Genomic DNA, 22,778 nt, shown 5'->3' on the forward strand with positions numbered 1-22,778 from the left:
TGGAGATCAATATGAAGGTTATGGACATACTGTACTGACGTCGTGAAACAGAACTTACTTTCCATTTCTGGGATAATCTCTTCAGCCGAAGGGAACGAGGTCACATCATTCTGCCCCCCGACTTGTTCTGCTGCTGCTGCTGCTGGAATATAATAATAGTTTAGCTGCAGGGAATCAACTTTAAACCCAAATTTATTTGGATTATAAAAACAATTCAATGTTTTGGTGACAATCATTTAAATCAAACAATCCGACCGATCATGGAATTCTGCAGTAACGAGTGTTTCAGGCAGGACCAGTGGCCTCTGTGACAGAATCTCAGCCATAAAGCAGGGAAGGACTGCTGAGAAACCTGACGTACCTTCTCTAGTGGGTACATTAGCGCCATCTGCACTTCTGTTCTGTTGTACTGTAAAGTAAATATACTTTCATAATAAATCACAATAATACAGACTTTAAACACTTTACACTTTTTTCAAAATTCCAAAAAGTCATTAGGCCCAGGGTTCTACATTGACGTGAGCTTTGTGATGCACAATTCTTTAGCAGCTGAACATCTCATGGACTTGAATATTCATCAGGTCCTGAATCTGAACCTACTCTCTATCTATCATATATCTATCTATTATCATCTATCTATCTATCTATCTATCTATCATATATCTATCTATTATCATCTATCTATCTATCTATCTATCTATCTATCATCATCTATCAATCATCTATTATCTATCTATCTATCTATCTATCTATCTATCTATCCATATGTCTCTCTATCTATCTATCTATCTATCTATCTATCTATCTATCTATCTATCTATTTATCTATCTATCTATCGATCTATATATCTATCATCTATCTATCTATCTATCTATCTATCTATCTATCTATCTATCTATCTATCTATCTATCTATCTATCTATCTATCATCTATCTATCTAGTATCATCTATCTATCTATCTATCTATCTATCATCTATCTATCTATCATCTATCTATCTATCATATATCTATCTATCATCATCTATCTATCAATCATCTATTATCTATTTATTTATCAATCTATCATCTATAAATGTATCTATCTATTTTCTATCTATCTATCTATCTATCTATCATCTATCTATCTATCTATCTATCTATCATCTATCTATCTATCTATCTATCATCTATCTATCTATCATATATCTATCTATTATCATCTATCTATCTATCTATCATCATCTATCTATCTATCTATATATCTATCTATCATCATCTATCTATCAATCATCTATTATCTATTTATTTATCAATCTATCATCTATAAATGTATCTATCTATTTTCTATCTATCTATTATCTATCTATCTATCTATCTATCTATCTATCTATCTATCTATCTATCATCTATCTATCTATCTATCTATCTATCTATCTATCATCTATCTATCTATCTATCCATCTATCTATCTATCATATATCTATCTATTATCATCTATCTATCTATCTATCATCATCTATCTATCTATCTATCTATCTATCTATCTATCTATCTATCTATCTATCTATCTATCATCATCTATCTATCAATCATCTATTATCTATTTATTTATCAATCTATTATCTATCTATCTATCATCTATCTATTATCATCTATCTATCTATCGATCTATCTATTTATATATCTATATATCTATCTATCATCATCTATCTATCAATCATCTATCTATCAATTATCTATCTATCTATCTATCTATCTATCTATCTATCATCTATCTATCTATCTATCTATCTATCTATCTATCTATAAAATACTGTAGCCCCATTGTAAAATATAAGGATACATAATAATATTATAAATCACAGAGGAGTTAAATTGAATCTTTCCCTGAATCTTTGTGGTTTCAGAGTCTATAATTGTTGCTGTTACTCCATATTAATATCAGTTATATTTGCAATGTACCTTTAAAAGGTATTCAAGCCTTATCAAAGCATGGAATATAAATGAGTCACAGATTTAACACACACCTCACAACTATGCCACCAAAGTCAAGACATATAGATAAGGATTAAGTAAGGGAAGAACTTACATTGTGGTTGATGGACGATGTCAATTCTCTTGACTGTTGTGTCTGGTAAATCTAATAGAATTGCACAATTACAACCCATTTTATGGTTCAACATATGCAGCCCATGCCTAAGCTATGTGGCATTCTTATGGATTCTTTAAAAAATTGAAAGGTCTTTAAATGCTTAAGTGTTATTAGTCCTTTAAACTAGTAGACTGTGCAAAATAAAAAGTGTTTTCAATGTAGTTAGTTAGAAAAAATTTAATGAATAAAGACTGGAGTGACTGGAAGGAATGGCAACAAGCTTTCAACTGAGCCTTCATTGGTAAAAGAGGTTTCATTCCTGTCCATGAGAGGGCAGCGGAGAGTTACATTAGGCTTCTAGGGAGCACTAGGCTAAAGGTTTGCAATGAAAATCAGCAAGGCACTTACATAGAAACAAGATTTTGGTTATTTAATTTGTTTTACTATGGCAGGGAGTAAAACGAGCACAGAAAAAGTCACTGTGTGATATACATATTACAGATATATAGTGAATAAAGTACCCCCTCTTGTAAATTATAAGGATATTATAAGTTACCGAGGACGTTCATGACCATATAAAAACAATAATATCCTCATATTTTGCAACTGGGGGTACTTTATTTATTATAATATCAGTGAGTCATCTAACAGAAATGACATCAGAACTCACCGTTTATAACTGATGACATCAGAACTCACCATTTATAAGGATATAATTTACAGGATATTCATGGCCTTTGTGTATTATAAGGTAATAAAGAGGAAAATGTGAGTGGGATCTGAAGTTGGGACATTCCCTGCAGTAACTATATCCCAGTGATTACATGGGGAAAAAGGATAAATCTGACCAAACACAGGCAGATACTGGCTGCCAATAGGGCAGATTTTGACCCAAGTGTGGGGTGAAACAATATTGGGGTTCAGACATAAATCAGTTATTAATACTGGAAAACCCTGTTGGATGAAGACTACATTGGGCATTTGAGGTGGTCAGTAGTGATGGGCGAATTTATTCGGCAGGCGCAACTTCGCGGCGAATTTGCGTGATTCGCGGCGAGCGAATAAATTCGCGAAACGCCCGCGAAAATTCGCGCCAAAAATGGGCGCCGGCGTCAAAAACGGGCGCCGGCGTCAAAAACGAGACGTCGGCGCCGTTTTGCGAATTTTTCGCCGTTTCGCGAATTTGGCGTGTAATTCGCAAATTTTTCAGCGAAGCGAAACGGCGCAAATTCGCCCATCACTAGTGGTCAGGGGGCCAAGCAATCAGTGCGCCCCTTTGATGATCAATTCAGGCAAAGGCCCCTTTGGGTTTGGCAACTTTGACTCAGGAATGAGCATGGGGGTCGGTTATATTGCAGAATGAAGTTGGAATTGCACTTTTACTGCTGGGTGTTCTGGGAGCATTCGGTGTAAAGTTGGAACTTCATTTATACTGCTGGGTGTTCTATGTGCATTCAGTGTAAAGTTGGAACTGCATTTATACTGGTGTGTGTTCTATGTGCATTCAGTATAAAGTTGGCACTGCACTGATACTGCTGGGTGTTCTGGGAGCATTCAGTGTAAAGTTGGAACTGCATTTATACTGCTGGGTGTTCTGGGAGCATTCAGTACTGTATAAAGTTGGCACTGCACTTATACTGCTGGGTTTTCTGGGAGCATTCAGTGTAAAGTTGGAACTGCATTTATACTGCTGGGTGTTCTGGGAGCATTCAGTGTAAAGTTGGAACTGCATTTAAACTGCTGGGTGTTCTGGGAGCATTCAGTGTAAAGTTGGCACTTCATTTATACTGCTGGGTGTTCTATGTGCATTCAGTGTAAAGTTGGCACTTCATTTATACTGGTGGGTGTTCTGGGAGCATTCAGTGTAAAGTTGGCACTGCATTTATACTGCTGGGTGTTCTGGGAGCATTCAGTGTAAAGTTGGAACTGCATTTATACTGGTGGGTGTTCTGGGAGCATTCAGTGTAAAGTTGGAACTGCATTTATACTGGTGGGTGTTCTGGGAGCATTCAGTGTAAAGTTGGAACTGCATTTATACTGGTGGGTGTTCTGGGAGTATTCAGTGTAAAGTTGGCACTTCATTTATACTGCTGGGTGTTCTATGTGCATTCAGTGTAAAGTTGGCACTGCATTTATACTAGTGGGTGTTCTGGGAGCATTCAGTGTAAAGTTGGCACTGCATTTATACTGCTGGGTGTTCTGGGAGCATTCAGTGTAAAGTTGGAACTGCATTTATACTGGTGGGTGTTCTGGGAGCATTCAGTGTAAAGTTGGAACTGCATTTATACTGCTGGGTGTTCTGGGAGAATTCAGTGTAAAGTTGGCACTTCATTTATACTGCTGGGTGTTCTATGTGCATTCAGTGTAAAGTTGGCGCTGCATTTATACTGGTGGGTGTTCTGGGAGCATTCAGTGTAAAGTTGGCACTGCATTTATACTGCTGGGTGTTCTAGGTGCATTCAGTATAAAGTTGGAACTGCATTTATACTTCTGTGTGTTCTGGGAGCATTCAGTATAAAGTTGGCACTGCATTTATACTGCTGGGTGTTCTGGGAGCATTAAACCTGAAGTATGCATTGTGTGTATACTGCTCATATGTGTTCTATCATATTAATTGTGAAGATGGCACTTCAATTAGACTGCCCCTAGAGCATTTATATTGGTAACAGTATAGGATTCGTTTTCCGGAAACCCATTTTCCAGAAAGCTCTGAATTACTTAAAGGATATCTCCCATAGACTCAATTTAATCCAAATAATCCAAATCAAGTGTTCTGGGGACTATGGCTAAAGTTCTAAACATGTGCCACAAAGAGTTCTAGTAAGACATTTACCCCTTATGTAATAAAAGGCATTAATTTGCCCAGGAGCAGTAACCCACAGCAACCAATAAGATGTTTGCTTTTTACTTGTGACCAGTAAATGCTACCTGCTGATTGGTTGTTATGGCTTTCTGCTCCTAGACAAATTTAGTGTCTTTTATTACATAACCCCAACAGTTGTGAATGGTACCCGTAAAACAAATAATGGAAATATTGTGGGATTGATGAGTATTCTAGTTTTATCTAGAATATGATGTATGGCATTGCATTGATTTCTAGCCTCTCTGGGAAAAGGATGAGAACAGAGCAAATCACATTTAAGATATAAAGTCGGTGCCTGTGACCATGAGTGGGTGTGGTTAGAGTAGGCGTGGTAAAATGGGAAGCGGCTTAACAAAATTCCTGGCACAGAGCAGTCTCCTTACATATGTTAAAAGCATGGGACCACCAAGTCTTTGATAACATAACTCTAATATGAAACTTTCTTTCTTACCCTTCTTATTTTCTTTCTTTCTCTGGTCTTCTTTCCTTCTTTTTTATTTTTCTTTCTCTCACTTGCTCTCTCTCTCTCTCTCTCTCTCTCTCTCTCTCTCTCTCTCTCTCTTTCTTTCTTTCTCTCTCGCTTTCTTTTTCCTCTCTCTTTCTTTCTCTCAGTTTCTTTATTGTTTCTCTCTCTCTCATTTTCTCTCTGTGTTTCTTTCATTCTTTCACTTTCACTTTCTTTCTTTCTCTCTCTCGCTTTCTTTCTTTCTTTCTTTCTTTCTTTCTTTCTTTCTTTCTTTCTTTCTTTCTTTTTTTCTTTCTTTCTTTCTTTCTTTTATTTCTCTCTTTCTCTCTCACTTTCTTTATTTCTCTCACGTACTTTCTGTCTTTCTTTCTTTCTCTCTTTCTTTCTCGCGCTCTCTCTCTCTCACTCTTTCTTTCTCTCTCTCTCTCTCACTTTCTTTTTTTCCTGTTTTTTCTTTCTTTCTCTCTCTCTCTCGCTTTCTTTCTTTCTCTCACTTTCTTTCTTTCTCAGTTTCTTTATTTCTTTCTCTCTCTCACTTTCTCTCTGTGTTTCTTTCATTCTTTCAGTTTCTTTATTTCTTTCTCTCACTCTCTCTCTCTCTCTCTCTCTCTCTCTCTCTCTCTCTCTCTCTCTCTCTCTCTTTCTTTCTCTCTCTCTCTCTCTCTCTCTCTCTCTCTCTCTCTCTTTCTCTCTCTTTTTCTTTCTTTCTTTCTTTCTCTCTAAATTTCTCTCTTTCTTTCTCTCTCACTTTCTCTCTCTCTCTCTCTCTTTCTTTCTTTCTTTCTTTCTTTCTCTCTCTCTCTCGCTTTCTTTCTCTCTCACTTTCTTTCCTTTTTTCTCTCTCTCAATTTCTTTCCTTTTTTCTCTCTCTCTCTCTTTCTTTCTTTCTTTCTTTCTCTCTTTCTTTCTTGCGCTCTCTCTCTCTCACTCTTTCTTTCTCTCTCTCTCTCTCACTTTCTTTTTTTCCTGTTTTTTCTTTCTTTCTCTCTCTCGCTTTCTTTCTCTCACTTTCTTTCTTTCTCAGTTTCTTTATTTCTTTCTCTCTCTCTCACTTTCTCTCTGTGTTTCTTTCATTCTTTCAGTTTCTTTATTTCTTTCTTTCTCTCTCTCTCTCTCTCTCTCTCTCTCTCTCTCTCTCTCTCTCTTTCTTTCTTTCTCTCTCTCTCTCTCTCTCTCTCTCTCTCTCTCTCTTTCTCTCTCTTTTTCTTTCTTTCTTTCTTTCTTTCTTTCTTTCTTTCTTTCTTTCTTTCTCTCTCTCTCTCTCTCGCTTTCTTTCTCTCTCACTTTCTTTCCTTTTTTCTCTCTCTCAATTTCTTTCCTTTTTTCTCTCTCTCTCTCTCTCTCTTTCTTTCTTTCTTTCTTTCTTTCTTTCTTTCTTTCTTTCTTTCTTTCTTTCTCTCTCACTTTCACTCCTTTTCACTTTCTTTCCTTCTCTCTATCTTTTCCTATCTCTCCATGACACCCTCCTTTACATCTGAAGGCAGTTGGAGTGTTGCTAATGTCGGCACGGCACAAGAGGAAATAATACTATATTTAAGTTGTTGTTTGTGCGGCTGAAAGGGCCACCTGCAGCCCAGAAATTCTGAATGGCATCTGACACTGCCTCACTTCTTACCTGTAACGGGAGCCGGGCAGAATGCAATGTCTATTCCTTTCACAGAGGAGTTAATGTGTGAGTTCACAAAACATTCAATGGCCTCTTTGTCACAGTCACATAGACGTTTCTCACATGCATCTCCGGACTCTGGGGGGATACAAACAAGGAGCCATTTACATATCTACTTTCCACCATCTGCTCTGCTTCATAAAGAGCCATTTAACTACTCAACATCCAGGCAGCTCCCCAGAATTCCCTGTATTGAAGGGTGCTCTGACCTATAAAGGGTTTTATTATAATAATATTGACTAGTTCACAGTGAAAATCTGATGTTTATGTGGCCAGTTCTACACAAGGAAACATCACAAGTCATTCATTTTCAGTCAACTGTAGTCAGTCAGCTAAAATGAACAATAGATGGCTCCTTTTTACATTTATTATTTTAGCAGTTTAAAAACTGTTAATATCTTGAAAACTAGAAAAAAATATTAACTTACATTACAGTGATCTGCGCAATTTTACAGTCATGTGTTTTGATGGTTTACTTTTCATTTAATGTAAATTGGAAAGTTTCTTAAACTTAATTCTCTTTAAATATGCAAAAATCTGCATTCCCCTTTAATAACAGCAGTAAAGTACTTTATTGAGTGCCCCAGTAAGCTTTTTTAAACTCTATTAGACATAAACACTCTGAAATAGTAGGAGGAGAGCGGAACGCGTTTCATCCCTTCTACAGAAACGGAGACTGATTGTTGCTTGTAAATAATCAAATGCAATTAAGGGCTTAATCTCTTTACTGCGTCAGCGCACAAGGCTTTCTACTGAGTCTCCTTGATGTTCCCAGAGTAGAGGCATTAAATATGCTGAGAATTCTCATTGATGGAGTTGCATTAAAATGAGTTTCTAGGACATAAAATACCGACGTACCGCAGGTCAGATTCTTGGAAAGGCAACTGACATCAGCGGAGATTTTGGCCGGGTCCCAGAGGCAGTCTATGTCCGTGGCTTCTTCGTAACATTTACGATGTTGGTAACAGCAACTGCGAGGAGAGAGACATTTCAGCAATGAATAGAGGAAAACACTAATAACACTAATAATATTAATAGTTAAAATCTTTACCTTCATAGAAAACCTATTTTCCACATAGAATTTGGCACAAATGAGGAACTGTGAGGGTTGGAGGACTGTTACCCCTGTATGTAATAAAAGGCACCAAGTTTCCCCAGGTGCAGCAACCCATAGCAACCAATTAAATGTTTGCTTGTAAATAGGTAAATGTTGCCTGTTGATTGGTTGCTATTGTATTACTTAAAGGAGAACTAAACCCTAAAAATGAATGTGGCTAAAAATGCTATATTTTATATACTGAATTTATTGCACGAGGCTAAAGTTTGAGCTTGTCAATAGCAGCAATGATCCAGGACTTCAAACTTGTCACAGGGGGTCACCATCTTGGAAAGTGTCTGTGACACTCACATGCTCAGTGGGCTCTGATTGGCTGTTGAGAAGCTAAGCTTAGGGCTCGTCACTAATTATCCAGCAGAAAATGAGCTTCCCTGGCTGTAATATAAGCTGATGCTACAGGTTTGCTGATTATTAAATTCTGATGCTAATTGCACTGGTTTCTGTGCTGCCATGTAGTAATTATGTGTATTAATTACTAATCAGCCTTATATTGTGACATTTCTATTCTATGTGTACTGTATATTGTGAGTGGGTCCCTAAGCTCAGTAAGTGACAGCAGCACAGAGCATGTGCAGTGAATCAGCAGAAAAGAAGATGGGGAGCTACTGGGGCATCTTTGTGTTAGATCTTTCGTTAATCATAGTTTCCCAAATTGTAGGGATGGTCGCCCCCTGTTGGTACCTGCCACAGTGCAGGGGGGTGAGACCAAGGCTGAGATTAAGATGGAATGGTTGTTTGGGGCCTCCTCCTATTTTCTGTGATAAATATTCTTGGACGGACAGTTGGGACATCGTTTTAATACGATATTAAAGGGGAACTCCGGCTTCCAAACCAACATTTGATAAAGAGGCCACATAAAACAGAAACCCCTAATATACCCATCACTGTTACGTGTTTCATCAAAAAGTATAAATAAATGCAATTTTCTATGCTGAAATCCAACAGTTCTTCTCTTTCTGCATAATTTGAAATCCTGGCAGGGAAGGAGGGACTAAACACTGATGTTACAAATTGTAACAACTTCTCCACAGCTTACAGACAGCATGCAGGAACTACATAACCCACAATGCATTGCACTGGGATGTTCTTATTGAAATCACGTGTGCAGGTAATTGTGGGATTTGGAGGATGCAGGCTGAGGACAGATGGCTGTTGATACAAAGTAACAGTAGTCAGACAGCTCAGCAAAGTAGTCAGACAGATTAGCAGGAGAGCAGGGGGCTAGGCTTAGGGAACTGTCAGAAACCATTAAAAATCATGAAAAGCCTGCATATTTTTTAATTAATGTATATTGCAAAGTTACTTGAAATTATGTTTACTGTTCAAAAATCTTAAATTATGTTGGAGTTCCCCTTTAAAATACAATAAAGGACACCATTTCTGAATTGTGAGATAAGCAGGCGGCTGTGTCCCTAATATAAACAGAACATAATATACACAAGCTGGTGTATTTATAAACATGAATGCATTTGTTACAGGCTGATAATTCCCAACATGAAAGGCTAAATAAATAGGAAACAGTTGTGTCTACACATCCTAAACGTCCCCCTTCATATCAGTGTGACACAAGGAAAGAAAAGCCATTATCATCTAACGCCTACCTGTCTGTTTCATCGATGGGCTGCCCTTCCATCTCGTATCTGCAGGTGCAGCCGTAATCTTCAAGGTCTTTGGGACACAAGCCCGTCACGCATTTTAACTTGCTCACAAAATTAAGCAAAGCCGGGAAATTGGTAAAGACGACCTGTAGCCAAGTAAACTGGGATCCAAGGCAATCTGTGTGCAAAATACACATGTATTTATTTATAAAAGAGAAACCAAACGGCCCTGTTTTTCATGTTCTTTTCTCTTAAGGTTCTCTAATTGAATTTAAATTGTGTCCTATGGTTGGAAGAAAATGCCACTGAAAGGAAATATATAATGTTTATGTTCTCTTATATACTATGTGGACACCTCCAAATTCATCCATAAAACATACTTTGTCTCCTTCTATGTGGTTTTAACACAGCTATGAAACACCATGTGATTTCCCTTAGACTAGTATTAGTAATGGGCGAATTTGTTCCGTTTCGCTTCGCAGAAAAATTTGTGAATTTCCAGCGAAATGAAGGAATCCAAGTACAAAATATCATTAATTAGCCTCCCCAAACCCAAAAATCACCCTCTCTGGGCCTCATACGTCCAGAAAATGTGAAATGCCCTTTCACTGTGTGTTTGTTGGTTACAGTTTGGTCACTATCACTTCCACTACATCTTGTTTCTCCCTCAAAGTCACTATATGTCTGTGTTTTAGCAACACCCAACTACACTACATCCTTAATAATAGAGATTAATTACTTTGACAATGTACACAACCCTAACATTCATTTAGAAAGCATTCAGTGCAAGGTGTAGAATGAAGTGCCAGGGCCTGAATGAGGAGCAAGTTACTGGATGACTTGGAGCCCCTCATGTCTAGAGTACTGCTGAATGAAGGCATCACTGTATTCATGGGGAGATTGATATTTTCTGGGCTCTGCAGGATTATCTGGTAGAGCCAAAGTGTCCATAACCCCCATGCCCAAGGCAATGCAACTAAGCAGGTGCTGTGGAGGGCCAGACTATTAAAGATGAGTATGTGAGAAGGTAAAATATATTTTATTTTGAATGTAATTAGTTGTCAATATTCAGTGCACACAGGAGGGGGCACCAAACAATAAGGTTGGCTGTTTAAGAAATTTCCCTGCAGGAGCCTAAATTAGGATGTGCTGGAGCTGAGCATTTCCTCTATTGACTTAGAACATCAGCAAGAGAGTCAGATATCAAAAATCCAGTTCTGCATCCGACTGTGGCCAACTGTGGCAGCCAGTTTTTTGATGTCAGCTTCTCTCAGACCAGGTGGGAACTTGAACTTTGCTAGGGTTATAGAAGAGAGAGGAGATTGTTACCAGCTCACTCCAGGAGTGAAAGGTAAATAAAGCCAGTAAGACCAGCTTGGATTCTAACAAGGAGTGTGAGATTGGGGTAGAACCCTATGGCAGGGCTGGGTTAGTAGCAGGAAACATCAGAAGAGGTTGGCACAAGCCTGGATCCACAAGTAGTAGAGCCGGAGTCAGATTGTAAAAGGTTAAAAAGCTTGTATTTTATTCTCCATAATTAAGAACCAAGGCCTGATGCGTTTTGTTTCTACCAGGGACACTTAGTCAAAGCCTATGTCCCCGGTAGACACAAAACGCGTCAGGCCTTGGTTCTTACTTATGTATGTACTGTGCCCAGGCTGAGGGTGTACCAACTCCGGGAATCAACTTTACAAACAGAGAGGTAAATATAAGGGACCCGCCATATAGAGTTGGCATTTGGCTTGGACATGGTGGCATAGTAATTGTCAGATGATACAGACTTTGTGTTCTATACCTTCCGACAGGTCACAGGAAAGTTCACTGGAGTAATTGTGTTTAATTGGGCACTTACCCAGAAATGGCGTCACACTTTCTATGTTTTTAAAGACTCCATTGAATGTGAAGTTATCTGAAATAAAGGTGAGAGGCCATACAATGATGTTAGTAAACATGAGAAGGAATTAAATATTTCAATGGCAGCAGCAATCATTTTCTTGTGATTTTTCCGTACATGTTCCAAGAATTAGCCGCCTAATGTGGATTACCCCCTGGATGTCCTGCCCTGTACTTAGGGGGTCAGCAGCCTTGGAAGCCACCATATTGAACACTCTGGGGCAGATTTATCAAGGGTCGAATTTCGAGGTGATGGGAGTTTTTTTAAGCCAATGCCTGGCTGGTAGGGTACATGGAAGCACAGCAACCAGAAAACATTTCATCAGGGAACAAAAAAACCAACAAAGAATTTAAAATAAGACCCAATTTGTTTTCGAAAACCACCATAAATGCTTCCCTCCGAGCGGTTGCTATGGGTTACTAGCCTCTTTCGTTCAAGATTATAGCAACTCAACAATGATACAATAACCAGCACTTACTCAGTTCCCGGAGGGGTATTTCCGCAAGGTCCGGTAACACTGGGGATCCGCCGGATTCCTGAGCATTTCTGGTCTCTGCAACGCAATCATATGTTATTTGACATTGTATTTATATGTAATATTGGTTTGCGGTGGAACTAACCAGAAACCTAAGCCTTTCAGGGACATTAATAACATCCAATAGGGGGAAATGAACAAATGCTCACAAGGTCATTCTGGAAACTAAATTAAAGGGCAACTAAAGCCTCAAACAAAGTTACACAAAGCTGTTAGGCTTGTGTGCCATACAGTACTGCGTTAGAGCCCCAAAAATAACTTCTAGAGCTAGGCTTAGAGAAGTTGTGGCCCTGATAGAACAAGTAGGATGGGGCCCCTATCTAAAGCTGGGGAAAAGCTGCAAAGTACAGTAAATCTAACTAGTAGCCTTTCAGCTAGAGTTTAACCCAGAACCCACCTCTTTACACCCTTCAGCTGGTTGTGTATAAGCAGCAGCTTAATCTACTGTATTTAATAAAAGTTACACAGTATAACATCTCTAACAATGTTCTTCCACCTCTGTGATATTGGAGGCTTTGGGCAAACACCCTCTCTGTTCTTCCCTGTACATTACAATATTTATTATAATATATAGCCATATATATATTGTTGTCCATGATACTTTATATATAATAAACAACATTTCTATAATTAATATGTTTAATCCAGTTAAATAGGGAATGTTTTCCTTCTGCAGTAACTCATAACAACAATCACATTATTACTCTCATTAAACTCTCAAGATCAGTGATCCCCAACCAGTAGCTCGTGAGTAACATGTTGCTCTCCGACCTCTTGGATGTTGCTCCCAGTGGTCTCGCAAAAGGTGATTATTTTTGAATTCCAGGCTTGGAGGCAAGTTTAAGTTGTATAAAAACCATGTGTATTGCCAAACAGAACCTCCTGTAGGCTGCCAGTCCACATAGGAACCTTCAAATACCCATTACAGCCCTTAGTTGGCAGCCCAAAGACTTTTTCATGCTTGTGTTGCTCCCCAACTATTTTTTTACATTTGAATGTGGCTCACAGGTTAAAAGGGTTGGGAACCTCAGCTCAAGATAATCAGAGAAAATCCAAATGTTGATTGGTTACTGCACTGGAACAGACTTTGTAGAAGCACTTCATGAATATTTTTCGGGACCTTTTTCAAGAAAACCAGCTGGAATGAACCCACAATTAAATATTCCCACTGGAAGTTCAATGATTCAATGATTGAGTGATGCCCTGAGATATTCTACAGTGGGGTTCTCTATGATTGTAAGCAGCCAATTGTGTGGGGTAATGCACCATAGTAGGGGCAGCTCTTTTCAGGGCCGGAACTAGGGGTAGGAAGAGTAGGCACATGCCTAGGGTGCAAAGCTTGGGGGGCGCCAGGCACATACCTTTCACTACTGCCCACCCCAGACCGGGCTTGTTGCTGTGTGTGAGTGACGAGTGGGTCAGTGCACATGCATGCGTTTACCAGGAGGGGGTGACACAGTGGTTCAGTTCGCATGCGTGCGCTTGTGTAGTTGCGCACGGCTGAGGGGCGATGTGGCCGGCTGCATTGCCTGGGACACCCAGCTGGTTTGGCCCGGCCCTGGCTCTTTTATAAACCATAAGTTGGATGCTGACAGCTGTTCTAGTTCACAGGTTGGACACATCTGAAGAACATGCTTAGATTGGGGTCCCAGCCTACAAACATTGCCAGTTGCCTGATATCCAGTGTTAACTTTGCACATGAAGTATAGTAGATAGTACACAGTGGGGCTCATTCATAAACTTTGCACAGGGCAGATTTGAATTACACCACAACTACCACAGTTTCCCAAATTGTGAATTCAAGTTACTGTCAACGATATTTACTCGCACAACAACCTCGCACAGTCGTCTTATCACACCAGAGTTTTATGATCATGAGCCCAGACACACACACACCACATTACAATCATCTATCAGTACCACAAAAATTATTCTTTTGACAACTAAAGGAAAATTTGCCAACGTCAGCCTTTCTAGTAAAAAAAACAGCTGTAAATATTGGCTGCTATACCTTCTCCTCCTCACAAATATATATATATATATATATAAGATATTAAGGGATACATGTACTGTTAATATGAATGAATTGTGTTACAACAGCGCCACCTGCTGGTCAGTTTCCCACCCATCTGACCACCAAGTAGTCAAGGAAGTTGTCAGGAGAAAGAAAGAGGCTGATCTGATGTTCTTCTGCTTAGGAAAGATGTGAGAAAGGTTTCTAATTTTTTTCCTAAGCAGAAGAACATCAGATCAGCCTCTTTCTTTCTCCTGACAACTTCCTTGACTACTTGGTGGTCAGACTGGTGGGAAACTGACCATCAGGTGGCGCTGTTGTAACAAAATTCATTCATATTAACAGCACATGTATCCCTTAATATCTTGGAATTAAAGAAAAATAAACAATGAATGCACATTGCAAAAGTTCTTAGAAAACCCCCCTCATCTGTTTTATTTTAAAGGTTTTCTTATCCTTTAAGGCAAATTAAAGGGGGAGCGGGAGAAAGATTCTAATCTAATAGCAGCCTTGCATAAAGTCTGGCTGAAAGAGAGAATGAGACGTTCCACCAGTCAAAGATAGAAAAATAAGTCTCATGTTATCAGTTTCCAAACAGAGAAAGTCATACCATGATTCTGCCTCCTGTGAGATTCTCTTTTCTGTTTTACTATTAGCTCACACACTGTGCCCGGAAATAGTGCCAAACCCAAGAATACTTATATAATATAAATCTAAATGGGCCCATTGTATTTAGGAATTTTGTTAAGTGTTTAATAATAGCGACAACGTTTGACTTGGGAATAAATAGTATTATACAATATCTGACTAAAATAATTTATTTTTGTTTTAAGTCATGATGCAGAAGAAACTAGGCATAGTGAATTGTAGAATGAACTGTTGGTGTTATGTTATGGTCCTGTATAACCCAAAGTGAAATTCAGATTTACTGAGAGTCTAGATTTTTATTGTTACAGGTATGGGACCTGTTATCCAGAATGCTCAGGACCTGGAGTTTTCTGGATTACAGATCTTTCCATAATTTGGATCTTCATACCTTAAATCTACTAGAAAATCATATAAACATTAAATAAACCCAATAGGCTGGTTTTGCTTCCAATAAGGATTTATTAAATCTTTGTTGGGATTAAGTACAAGCTACTGTTTTATTATTACACAGAAAAAGGAAATCATTTTTAGAAGTTTGGATTATATGGATAAATTTGGGTCAATGGGAGACAGCCTTTCTCTAATTCTGAGCTTTCTGGATAACAGGTTTCCTGTAATGGATCTCATTCCTGTATTGCCATTATAGGATATATGATACTTAGGGGCTGATTCACTAAATTCGAGTGAAGGATTCGAAGTAGAAAAACTTCGAATTTTGAAGGTTTTTTTGGGCTACTTCGACCATCGAATGGGCTACTTCGACCATCGAATGGGCTACTTCGACCTTCGACTACGACTACGACTTCGAAACGAAGGATTCGAACTAAAAATATTTCGACTATTCGACCATTCGATAGTCGAAGTACTGTCTCTTTAAAAAAAACTTCGACCCCCTAGTTTGGCAGCTAAAAGCTACCGAAGTGAATGTTAGCCTATGGGGAAGGTCCCCATAGGCTTTCCTAAGTTTTTTCGATCGAAGGATATTCCTACGATCGTTGGATTTAAATCCTTCGAATCGTTTGATTCAAAGGATTTAATCGTTCGATTCGAAGGATTTAATTGTTCGATTCGAAGGATTTAATCGTTCGATCGCAGTATTTGCGCTAAATCCTTCGACTTCGATATTCGAAGTCGAAGGATTTTAATTCCTAGTCGAATATCGAGGGTTAATTAACCCTCGATATTCGACCCTTAGTGAATCAGCCTCTTAAACTTATTATTCAGTTACTGCCAATGTCATTCCCAACAGTTTATTATTTAAATAAACCTTCCCCCAATCTGGCCCATTTAGAAGAAAATAAGATATAAACCTTGCAGGTGATGAAAAATAACCCAGCAATGGTCCTGGGTTCTTAATGTTAATACATGTTTTATTCAATTTTACAACTGGCGCTCTGAATTAAAAACCCTTGTCCAAAAAGCTCACATCTCAAACATTTGGAGATGGTACATTCCATGCCACCAAAATGTTGCACTTTCTGTAAGGCTATCTCTTATTTATTATACAATTTGTCATTCTAAACACTGCCTGGTTACTATGGAAAGTGAGACCCTAACAACCAAATAATAATTTAGACGCTAAATTTACTTTAAAAACAGACACAAAAAATATCTGGTTAAGTGTAACTTGTCTTGGAATATGACGGTGTAGAACAGTAGTTGTTAGACTTTAGTTTCGGTTCAAGCCCAGTTGTGATGCCCAATATTTGGCCAGGACATGCCCTTACCTAATAACAAGTTTACATATATATATATATATATATATATATATATATATATATATATATATATATATATATATATATATATATATATATATATATATATAACTTGTATTCAGCGTGTGCACTCTTACCGGACTGTAGTCAATGCGGGTGCGTTTGGTCAACTTTGTTGTACATATCAGTAAATGGACTCGCACTCCATAGTCAAGTGAATAAATGTGTCTTTATTCTTTAATGCGTATCCGACGTTTCAGCCCACATTAGGGCCTTTTTCAAGGATCCTTGAAAAAGGCCCTAATGTGGGCCGAAACGTCGGATACGCATTAAAGAATAAAGACACATTTATTCACTTGACTATGGAGTGCGAGTCCATTTACTGATATATATATATATATATATATATATATATATATATATATATATATATATATATATAAGCAATGTTGTTTGAACTATATAACATATCTGGAGTGGTAGCAAAAAGCCTAATATACCTTGTAGAAAAAATATGTACCCCCTAACTCACCCGAACATTTTTTTTCATATTCTTCACCCAAGTACTGATCAGGTCTCCCCATGGGGCAGTTCAACAGATTGAGAACCATTGGTCTAGCGCATGGGTCCCCAAACTTTTTCACACGTGAGCAACATTTAGATGTAAAAATAGTTGGGGAGCAACACAAGCATAAGTTCCTGGGGGTGCACTGCCAAAGAAGGGCTGTGATTGGCTATTGGTAGCCCCTATGTGGACTGGCAGGTTGCATGAGTCTCTGTTTGGCACTACAGCTGGTTATTATGCAACCAAAACTTGCCGCCAAGCCTGGAATTCAAAAATAAGCTCCTGCTTTGAGGCCACTGGGAGCAACATCCAAGGGGTTGGGGAGCAACATGTTGCTCATGAGCTACTGGTTGGGGATCATTGGTCTAGCGCATACTAACAGATTAATTAAAAAAGAGCTGCACCTTTAACAAATATACATTCAAATATCCACTACATATGAAATAAGTACAAAACTGCAAATCACTTCAAAATGCAATCCAATTCATACGGATTCTAAAATGACAGAATCAGCTCTTTAATTTTCTGGATTTTGTAATTTGTGTTATACATTCAATAAAAGTAGAATTTAATTCAACTTACCAATGTGCAAAATCATCAGCAGCCCCAACAGCTGTATAATAATCATTGTTTATTCACCCCGCACACAGTTATTTCTCCCTGACAAATAAAATCACTCATTATAGAAAAAGGACATGGACAGAATGGATTTTGTGCACAAAAAAGATAACGCAATAGTCCCAGTGTGTCGGATCATTTAGTGGACAGAGAGGAAGGAGTTGGTTTGGGTTGACAAAACCTCTAGAGCTTCACAAGCCTTAAACAAAGTTTATTGGATTTCACCAAAATGTTTGAAATGCTTATTAATAACGTCAAGTTTTTTTTTAATAATAATTCATGAAAATGTGGCCAGCAAGGGTATTCTTTCCATAACATCAGCATTGGAGAGATTATCACTGTTTGCCAGAGCAAAAACCAAAATATCTCCCAATCACATGAATAAACACAGATAAATATGCTTTCCCTGCTGGATAAGTACAATGTTTACTGAAAATGCATGGAAAACAGAAATTTTCCTCAAATATCTCTTTTATCCTCAAAGAAACCCAACCCGAAAAGATGAACTTGGCTTGGGAATAATATATATAAATCATCTTTCTATTATTTTCAAGTAAAAAAAAGTCTGACCAAACTATAATCCACAATTTGACATTATTTATCATTGAAAAACTTGATAAAATTGGTGCAGAATATTACTTGAAAAATGTAGTTTTGGTGAAAAAAGCTCAAATTTTTCATGAAATCTCTCGAAACCCCCATTTTTTTTTTATTTTTTGGCCGTGATATCTTCAAATTTGAAATGAGACTTTTGCCATTGACTTCTACAGGACCCCCGACAGCTTGAAGATGGAATATTTTCGGAATCGGTCTTTTTGCAGCCTCGAGGTATAATAAATCACTACAATTATTTCCACTACAAATTAAGATTTTATAGTAAAAGAAACTCAAATTTTTCGAGTTTTTGGCATTTAGACTTTAATAAATGACCCCCTTAGTCTTTCTTTAATTCCTGTGAATATATCCATCTCTAGTCAACCACCCATGTATCCAAACATCTTTCTTTCTTACTCTGTTCCTTACAGCAGATGAGTTCAATTCAACATAATCCGCATAATATCATATTCTAGAAACCTTCAGTAGAAAAGAGAAATGTCTTACCTTGGATATATTTCTGGAAAGCAGTAGGGTGCAGGACAAATGGCTTTAAAAAGCCAAGAAAGTAGTGATTTATAGCAACTTTGATGTGTATCATACCCATGTGATCTTCTCTTTTAACTCAGTTCAACATTCATGAAATAATCCTTTCACAGGATACCTGAAGGTCAATATGCTCTTAATAATATATCTAGTGCATCCATATTAAAGGGCTCTTTTGTCCCAAGCACTCATTGCGCTGCTGCTTGACTTAGTACTTAGCTACTAATTAAACAACAATTGCCCTATTGTTCCCGGCCTACCACAGGAGCTCAATGTGAATGATGCATTAATATGTCAGTAGGACTAATGAACTGAAGCGGTGGCCCCTAATGATGACTGATATAAGAGCAATGCTGACTAAGCTGGGGACTCCGATTCTTTTTTTATGTTTAATACATATTTGTTCCTAAATAGTCTGACTTAAAAATAAAAGGTTCCATATGTAACCGATGTAGCTTATTGTACTCATAAAAGATTCTGCAGATCCTTAAATTATTCTCCTAAAGTTATTATGAAACGTTTAAATTTAAACATTATGAGAATAAAGTGATTTTAGTTTTATTTTAGAACAGGGATCCATCCCAACCAATGGGCGGAACTGTTCATTGTGGGTCTCTGTGATGCCCATTAATTAAAAATGTAGAATTCCTTCCTAAAACAGGCAACACATAGAGGCTTATGTAACAAAATTTGAATTTCAGTGTATTTTTCAATTCAAACAATGTCCAATTTTTACCAATTTTTATTAACAATTAGATTGAATCAAATCGTTAGCAAAAAAATTTAAATTCTTATTGAATTCTTATTCTACTTATCATTTTCAATGGGTCTCTAAATAAAATTCAAAAACTCGAAAAATGTGAATGTCTGCTTAATTTATTAAAAATGAGATTGCATCAAACCGTGGAGAAAAAATTGTGTTGAATTCATATACTACAGGTATGAGACCTGTTATCCAGAATGCTCAGGACCTGGTGTTTTCCGGATAATGGATCTTTCTGTAATTTGGGTATTCATGCCTTAAGTCTACTAGAAATTCATTTAAACATTCAATAAACCCAATAGGCTGGTTTTGCTTCCAATAAGGATTAATTATATCTTAGTTTGGATCAAGTACAAACGACTGTTTTATTATTACAAAGAAAAAGGAAATGATTTTTAAAAATTTGGATTATTTGGATAAAATGGGGTCTATGGGAGACAGCCATTCCGTATTTCTGAGCTTTCTGGATATCGGGTTTCCGGATAATGGATCCTATACCTGTACTAATAATTTTCAATGGGTTTCCCAAATTTTTTTAAAAAACTTCGCTAAAAAATTTGCCCATTGATTTCTACATAAACTCACAAAGTTTTACATGCTGAAAATTTATATTTATGTTTTTCCAGTTTTTTTATTAGCTTAGAACATTTTTGGTTTTGAAACCCTAATTGGAATTAATGGGGTTTAGCTCCAAAAAATATATGGGGTAAAAATTGAATTTGAACTTTGATCAGCCCCATGGGGAAAGATTCAGTTTTAGACAATTTTTTGGGGTTTAATCTAAATTATATTTCCCTAAGAAAAAGGGAAACGTATTTTAGCAGCTGATTTTTAAGATCAAATTGGATTTTTGGATTTTTTTTTTTTTAAATGTGTCTTTTTATTGAGTTTCAAAAGAAAACAATACACATAAATGCAATAAAGGGGAAAATAAAATAAAATAAAAAAGCACAGTATTGTGGGAGAAAAGATAGAGGGGGGGTTTGGGGAGGGGGTATGCATTCCTAGGATACCTGAAGCGGAGGATTATTGTAAACCAGCCTGTGTCTGTCAGAGGACCATTTCTCCCAATTCCTATAAAAGTTAGCTGCGCTAAACGTAGGGATTTTTGGATTTTTATGAGAACAAGATGAATACAAACATTAGGCGACTGTGAAGTTAGAGAGTACCTAAATGGGTGGAGTTAGGATTTGGTAGACATTTATAAATGAGAGGCTAAAGTACAGATGATGTAGATATTTTCACATATCACACATGTTAGAGTGGATGTTCACCTTTTATACTTTTATGTATGTTAAAGACATAGCTAAAAATGCTTTCTGCTCACTGCGGGGTCATTGACTTACTAATTTGAAAATTTGTGTTTATTCATATGTATGGGAGCAGCTACATATGTCTTGAGAAGTACTTCCAAGCAAGCCAACTGAACCTTATCCATGATAATTTCACCAAATAATTGTTAAAATATGTTAACTTGGATTTAACTGCAGCGGAAGCCAAGCAGATATATGTATGCAAGGTGCTAAGAAAGAATTCAGTGCTAGAGGGCCAGGTAATGGTATACTTATTTCCCTTTAGCTCCCTCTGCGGAGACTCAAGAGCTTGGACACTAAAGGCATTGAAATCAAGAGGACCAGGATGAAGTTGAGGCTATAGAAAGAACTGGATTTGATATCTACTAAACAGAAGAACATTTAAAAAAATCCATACACGAAGGTATCTTCTTTTTAGTAACTCTAAATCATTTCCTAGAGCCTTTACTTTTCCTTTAGCCACTGCAGAGCGCACAAGTGAGCAGGAAGGGGGTATGTCCTTGATGCGCATGGGGGCCTGGAGACAGCTAATTATACCATTATGCACTTCCATTGCACTCATGGATTTTGCTGAGACTGGGGCTACTCCCATAACCTCCCTTTTTGTGTATTTCTTCTAGTTTATGGGACATTTCTACTTGGATATCTAGATACTAAATTAAACTATATAAGAAAGCAAATAGTCATCCCCCCAGCCCCCATGAAATCCCAGAAGTCATCAATTAACTTTAATGACTACACTCACACCCCAAGAAACACATGACTACACTCACACCTGACTATAACTCACCGCTTGTCGTAGCGTCAGCGGACCAGCAGCTTGTACCCAACGATACAAGTGTTGAGTTATAGTCAGGGTTGGACTGGGGGCTCCTGTCCAGGGCCCACCTCCTGACCCCCTACTGCAATGCCAGCCACAAAAAGAGCCGCGTGCATGCACAAACGGGGCTGTGCAGTGCTGAAAATTGTTTTTTTTTGTAGGGCCAGGAGATTGGGAGAGGGGGTCTGGCCCAGCAGGGGCCCATGAGGGCCAGTCCGACCCTGGTTAAAGTTGAGAATCTCTCTCATTTGGTTGTACACTCTCACCCCATTTCCTCAGGACCAGTATCTTGGTGGATATATTTGATGTTGATCTCTCTCTCTCACTCCTCAGAGGCAATCAATAAATATATCACATTTCTTTCACCTACAGAATATTTGTAACATATGACCATTAATCACAGAAGATGCCACAGTCTTGTCATAGCAAGTTCCTATTTATTGGCCTCCCCTCCTATCACTCCAGTCCATAATAAATGCAGCTGCCAGGCTGACGTTTCCTCTGACAATCCCTACATTACCTTCCACTACCATTCACAAGAAATGTCACAACTACTGATTTTGATGTTCAAAGAAAAACTCTTTTTGCATAAAATAGGTGGAAACCAACATTTTTAAACAGAATGGAAGAGAAAGCAAGGTGAAGTACAGCAGAGCTTGGAGGTCGTGTTCAGATGGTCTCTGCTCCCACCCGCTACTTCTCATCTGCCTCATTGTCTTCTTTTTTAGTAATATTTCCATAGTTTAGATTCAGATAGCAGATAGCAGTTACTTTAATAACATGACTGAATAATTAGAATGCATTTTCCACTTCATACACAATAAATAAATGCTGAGCATTTGACATCCATTGGCCTTGGATGCCCTGAAGAAGAAGAACCCCAGAAATAAAAGTCTGTCCAATTGTATTAATGGCTTCCTGACATTAGAGGTCCATGTCTGTGATTCCTTTGTGAAACAGAAAAGT

At 37.8% G+C, this 22,778-nt stretch overlaps 1 protein-coding gene across 1 annotated transcript in view; it reads right to left on the reverse strand.

Moving 5' to 3' along the window:
- oc90.S (otoconin 90 S homeolog) overlaps nt 1-17,786 on the reverse strand; it is a 34,091-nt gene extending 16,305 nt beyond the window's left edge. Inside the window, exons 1-9 of the mRNA XM_041568023.1 lie at nt 17,741-17,786; nt 12,157-12,231; nt 11,637-11,693; nt 9,788-9,962; nt 7,928-8,040; nt 7,019-7,147; nt 2,072-2,122; nt 353-409; nt 59-133 (exon numbers count right to left, since the gene is read on the reverse strand). Coding sequence (XP_041423957.1) covers nt 59-133; nt 353-409; nt 2,072-2,122; nt 7,019-7,147; nt 7,928-8,040; nt 9,788-9,962; nt 11,637-11,693; nt 12,157-12,231; nt 17,741-17,786 — 778 coding nt within the window. The remainder of the gene's footprint in view (nt 1-58; nt 134-352; nt 410-2,071; nt 2,123-7,018; nt 7,148-7,927; nt 8,041-9,787; nt 9,963-11,636; nt 11,694-12,156; nt 12,232-17,740) is intronic.
- Nucleotides 17,787-22,778: the final 4,992 nt, after the last annotated feature.

The sequence above is a fragment of the Xenopus laevis genome, chromosome 6S (assembly GCF_017654675.1).
Source record: "Xenopus laevis strain J_2021 chromosome 6S, Xenopus_laevis_v10.1, whole genome shotgun sequence".
Lineage (NCBI taxonomy): Eukaryota > Metazoa > Chordata > Amphibia > Anura > Pipidae > Xenopus > Xenopus laevis.